The 5,638-nt window shown below is 37.8% G+C and overlaps 1 protein-coding gene across 1 annotated transcript; it reads left to right on the plus strand.

Annotated features, from left to right (window-relative positions):
- Positions 1-3,955: 3,955 nt before the first annotated feature.
- Positions 3,956-4,510, plus strand: LOC131874164 (uncharacterized). Its single transcript, XM_059217414.1, has one exon. The coding sequence runs from the start codon at positions 3,956-3,958 to the stop codon at positions 4,508-4,510; it is 555 nt and encodes a 184-aa protein (XP_059073397.1).
- The last annotated feature ends 1,128 nt before the right edge of the window (positions 4,511-5,638 follow it).

Raw genomic sequence — 5,638 nt, forward strand, 5'->3', positions numbered from 1 at the left:
TTTTACTTAAACAAGGAAAAAAAAGATTTGAATTTCACCTAACTTTAAAAAGTAAAAATTTAAACTACTTTTAATTCTAGCCTAAATAGATTTGAAACCTACAATCAAAATGTTAGTAACCTGCAAAAGAAACAGTCAGTGAGTTAGCAAAAAGATGAATTCTATGGATTTCTACAAGTCTAAATTTTGATTTCTGTTACAAATTTGCTCTTTGTTTTCTTTCTGTGATGTGCTATAGAATAGACTGTACGCGCTACAAGATGGCTGCGATGCACTACTTTGTTTCCCTAATGCGTTGTTCAGTATTTCTAATGCGTTGTTTTGTGTTTCTAATGCGCTATTCTGTTTTTCTCCCACGTCGAGACCCACAGGAAAATGTTAGTGAGGATTATGCGCTAAACTAAGGATGTCACACGCTAGATGATGAACCCCACGCGCTGAACAGAAAATGGGATGTGCTATACTGTTAACCGAATGCGCTAGGAAATGTTTCCCATGCACTGATTCTTGTTTCCCGCAGACCTGCAAAAGTGGTTAAATTCAAAAACCGATTTGATATATGGGGTCGGGCCCCACGGTGGGCGCCAGAAATGTATGCGAGAAAAGCAGGTCGATAAAACTCAATATGTGGAAAATGGAGTCTAAGGAGCCTTGCTCACACACCCACAAGACTTCTTGGTGCAAGCTATGGAGTCATGAAGTATGGCTCAGCTTCCCAAGGTTGGTTCCATGGTTCTCTATCTCACAAGGTCCCTCAAACCAATGTCTTTGCTCTCAGATCACTAAGCAAAGTGATTTAGGGATGACAAATGCAAGAACGAGGGATGCTTTGGTTGATTTTAAGATTAAATGCATCCTAAGTTATACATGATCCTACAAATGCAATAAACTAGTTATAAGATGACAAGATTAGTAACAAGACTATCCTAGCATGCTATATTAGTCTATGATTAAGCTAAATGATAAGGAAAATAGTCTAAACATGCATATTTAGATTAATTCCTATTAAAAGGAGAGGCTAAATGATGAGCACAAATGATATATTAAAACTTGGATGGATTTCAGTATAAGTGTGATGCTAAAGACTTGGATCTATGAAAATGGAGGAATAAGAGCTCTATTTATAGCAAAAATAGGGCAATGGATGGTTAGGATTGAAAGAGTTAATCAAGGGCTAAGTTTGAAAGTTGGGAATCCATGTTTGCAATTGTCACCAATGAAATGGTGACAAATGTCAACATAAGACTGGGTTGAGAAGAGAGGTAGGAAGCATTAAATGCTTGAGAAGACCTCATGGTTATCTTAGGGGTAAGGGTTATGGTTAAGTTAGGATTACCCATTGGATAAAGTTTTTACCCAAAGGATAAACTCTTGTGCAAAGGATTAAGGATAACCATGGTCAAAGCAATAAATGCTTGATGAGACCCTTGGGTTACATGGAGGTTGAGTTAACCATTAATGGTTTGGGAGACTTTCAAAGTTAAGTGGTTGAAGCCTTTAAAGGTTTTCAAAGACTTTGAGGGTTTGAGAAGTGACTTCCCTTTGCTTAGGGATGTGACAAAGTTTAGGAAATGGGTTAGGTTAATTTAGAATTGATTAGAAGAGTCTAGAAGGGGTTAGGAATAGGGTTTAGGAAGCAAGTGGGAGATGTAGGATTTTGCAAGTGGATGAAGGGATAATAGGATTTAATTGAATAAAATGAATTTAATTCAATTTGGTTGCAATTTGGGGAAATCAAATAAATTAGATTTATTTAATTTAGAGTAAATTATTTAATTAAATTTGAATTTAATTAAAAGTGGATAGGAGGGATTTAATTGAATAAAATGATTTATCGTATTAAATGTCAAAAGAGGCCTAGTGAGTTTAATTTAAATAAATTGAGTAATTTACTAAATTTAAATAGAGGAATGTGGGTGACTTAATTAAATTGGATTTAATTAAATAGAGAAATGAACATAAAATATTTATTTAGGAATATGGTCATTTTTATACGTCTATAGAGATAATGCTATTTTATATGAAAGATGTCAAAATAGACTAACAAATTATGAAGTGGTATGATGCAGGGTTGTGTTGAGATTTGATTTTGTAGGTGACAGTGCTAGCTAGAAACTTGTATATAAAGATAAAGGAGGAAAGTCCTTATAAGAGATTGGAGGCAGTATGTTGCAAAATGCATCCCTGTGATGGGACACTTTCATTTCAATAGTCAGAAGTGAAGAGCACTTGGACTAGTCTGCTCAATAGAGGATGAAAGGCTTAAGAAGAAAATAATGTAATTTAAATTGTTTTAGAATCATTGAACTGGACTTAAAGTCCCGGGCATGGCCGGAGGTTTTCTCTTCGCTGCTCTTTCCTACCGACGCCTGCACTGAGTAGAGAATGTAATCTGTTTATAATTTAATAAAATATTCTAGCTTCGACCTTTTACCGATAAAAAACAAACAAAAATAAATAAATTCTTATTATAAACCTCATTAAAATATATTTGTAATCTTAAAATTTAACCGGCCATCTTGATTTTATGTGTATCATTAGCCTTATAATTTTATTGTAACATTAAACCTCAGTCGCGAACAATGCTACATTTATACTATGTAGTTCCCCACTTACTTACTTGAGTACTCTCATGATAACCTAAACTAACCTAATCTCATTTTAATATGCATTAATATTAGAACAACTACTACAATATTAGGAACATAAAAAAGAAAAAAAATGGTGAGACTGACTCGGCACCGTTGGTTGTTAATGGCGGAATAGGAGGAAACGTAGGAAAACCGAAAGGGAGGCAATTCGAGGATGAAGACGAGACGGTGATGGACCTTAGGGATGAGTTAGAAGAAGACAACCAACTCTGGGAGAAACACGCAGTGATCGCAAGGATCATTGGCCTTAACTGGTCAAGGAAAAACATCAAACATTGGGTTTAAGAGAGATGGGGAGACCGCATTGTAATTAAATTCATCCCGAAAGGGTTTTTCGTGGTGCTCTTCGAAAATCACCTAGATAGAGACCGCATCCTTAACCAGGAGAACTAGTTCGTAGAGAAGCACGCGGTGTACCTTCAACCCTAGAAACCTAATTTTAACCCCATCCCTTTAATAGTTTATTCAAGTCCGAAATGGGTTAGCCTATATAATCTGCCAATTGAATACTGGGGCGAGGCCTATCTGGAGAAGATCTACAGGATGCTTGGGACGGTACTGGAGATCAACTTTGATGACGAGAATAAATTGTGTAAACTTGTTAGAATTAGAATAGCAACGGTCAAGAGAATCCCAGAGTACATCACACTTCAGTCTGCTAACGATTGGTGGAGACAACAGTTAGAAATTGATAAAGATTTTCGTCTTTGTTCCAGATGCGGTAGCAAGTCATATGGAGCAGGGGACTGCAAATTGTTTGTTAGAAAAGGTAGGAATCCCTTCAGAAAACCTACGCAATTGTGGAGGAGGAAGTTGGAGAAAACAGTTATGGGTTCAGTTGTTGAGAACCATAAAGTTTAATCTCCTTAGCAAATTCAAAAGAAAAGTTCATCTCAGACGACGAGTGTGGGAGTAGTTTCACAATCGGAGAATAGGATGGCAGACGCTCCTCCTGGATCGGTAGAGGGAGGGGAGTCCTCCAAATAGGTAGCAGCGGGAGCCAAGGAAGGAGAAGAAGATCCGTCGTCCCCTAGAACAATTAATTTTAGCAAAGGTTTATCAGATACAAAGTTTGAACTAGACAAGGATTTAGAGGAGGAATTTTATCATGAGGATGCTTTGGAAAGTGTTGACCCAAGGTGTATCAGTCAATTGGTGAACATCCTATTGGGCAAGGCAAAAGGTCTCAGAGGCAGGAGAAGCAACCGCCAAAAGAGGGAAGAAAGTGCCAAAGAGAAGGGCATTGTCAGTGTTTTAGATTTCACGAGGAAAGCTAAGGGAGAAGGGCTCTCCCTTGGAAAAAGATGAAGATCACTATTTGGAATGTCAAGGGTCTATCGACCCCTGACAAAAGACACTTGGTTAAACAAGCATTGGTAAGAAGCAACAGTGATATAATAGCCTTCCAAGAAACAAAGATTGATAAAGAGAAGGCGATTAGTTTTATCAAGTCTTGTAAGGTCTGGGAAGGTATCTTTCAAGAAGCCATAGGGACTGCTAGAGGGTTGGGTGTTATTTGGAATCCTTCTCTGGTCAAAGTAACGCTCTTAGAGAAAGTTGAACATTGGATGCTATGCACAGTTTACAGTTTCAAGGAGAATTTGAACTTCCCTTTAATAAACGTCTACAGACCAACAAAAACTCTAGAAAAGACACAGGTTTGGCAGGTCCTTACGAATAAAATTTCAGTCCTGGGGAATGACAAGATAGTGGTGGTAGGTGATTTTAATGCCTTGCTAGATTTGGATGAGAAAAAGGGTGGCCTCAGAATGTCAAATAAGGTTATGGAAGATTTTAGAGAATTTGTCATGCATAATCAATTGTTGGATGTTGTTCCAAAGAACAGGATCTTCACGTGAACCAACCATAGAGAAAATTTTGCTCACATCCCGGAAAGATTGGATAGACACCTCGTAGGAGAAGCTTGGATGGAGTCGCTCTATCAGGCATAAGCATATATTCTTCCAATCTCTCTCTCAGATCACTTCCCTATAGAACTCAAATTGAGCGAGGTTCCAATTAAAGGGAGTAGCAACTTCAAACTCTTGAGTATGTGGTGGAGAGATTCAGAATTCATCTCGCATCTTCAACATTGGTGGATAGAAAGTAACATATTTAGGGGAACACAAAGTTATACTTTCATGAAAAGGCTAAAAATTCTAAAAGAGAAGATTAAGAAATGGAATATAGATTCATTCAAAAATATCTTTGTAGAAAGAAATAGAATAGAGGAGGAACTAAATCAAATAAATTTGATCACTTTTATTTCTGGGATGTCTAATGAAGCGTATCATAAAGAGGCTACCCTTAAGAAGGAATTGGCAGAAATTCTTCTAAGAGAAGAAATCTTTTGGCGCGATAAATCCAGGGAGCTTTGGATCAAAGAGGGAGATGTGAACACGAATTTCTTTCATGCCTCGGTAAAATCTAACTAGAACAAGAACAAAATTGTAGAGATCACTGATCAAGTCGGCAATAGGCACTCATCCCCTAAAGCCATCGAGGAAGTAGCGGTGAATTTCTTCAAAAGTCTGCTTGGTGAAGCGGTGGAGCACAACTCTCAGTCCTTTTTAACAACGGACATTATCCCAAACGAGATCTCAGAGGAAGATAACGGAATGTTATGTAGTCCATTCACACTTGAAGAAGTTAGGAAGGCAGTCTTCGATCAACATCCGAACAAAGCCCCGGGCCTAGATGGTTTTTCAATGGAATTTTACCAGAAATATTGGGGGTTTATGGGGACTGACATTCTTCGAATTATGGAAGATTTCAGAAAACAAGGGAAGTTTGTAAAGGAGATTAATCACACCAATATAGCTTTGATCCCTAAAAAGCAGGACTGCTCTTCTACCTCGGACTTCAGGCCGATATCTTTATGCAACTCTCTATACAAAATCATTTCCAAGGCATTGGTAAACAGGCTCAAACCGATTTTGCAGAAAATAATCTCACTGGAGCAACACGGATTTACCCCGGGGTGAGAA

This window comes from Cryptomeria japonica, chromosome 3, assembly GCF_030272615.1.
Source record: "Cryptomeria japonica chromosome 3, Sugi_1.0, whole genome shotgun sequence".
In the NCBI taxonomy this organism is placed as follows: domain Eukaryota; kingdom Viridiplantae; phylum Streptophyta; class Pinopsida; order Cupressales; family Cupressaceae; genus Cryptomeria; species Cryptomeria japonica.

Bases quoted from the DNA above. Each gene is read 5' to 3' on its own strand.
- LOC131874164 (XM_059217414.1), top strand. From the start codon at position 3,956: ATGAAGATCACTATTTGGAATGTCAAGGGTCTATCGACCCCTGACAAA.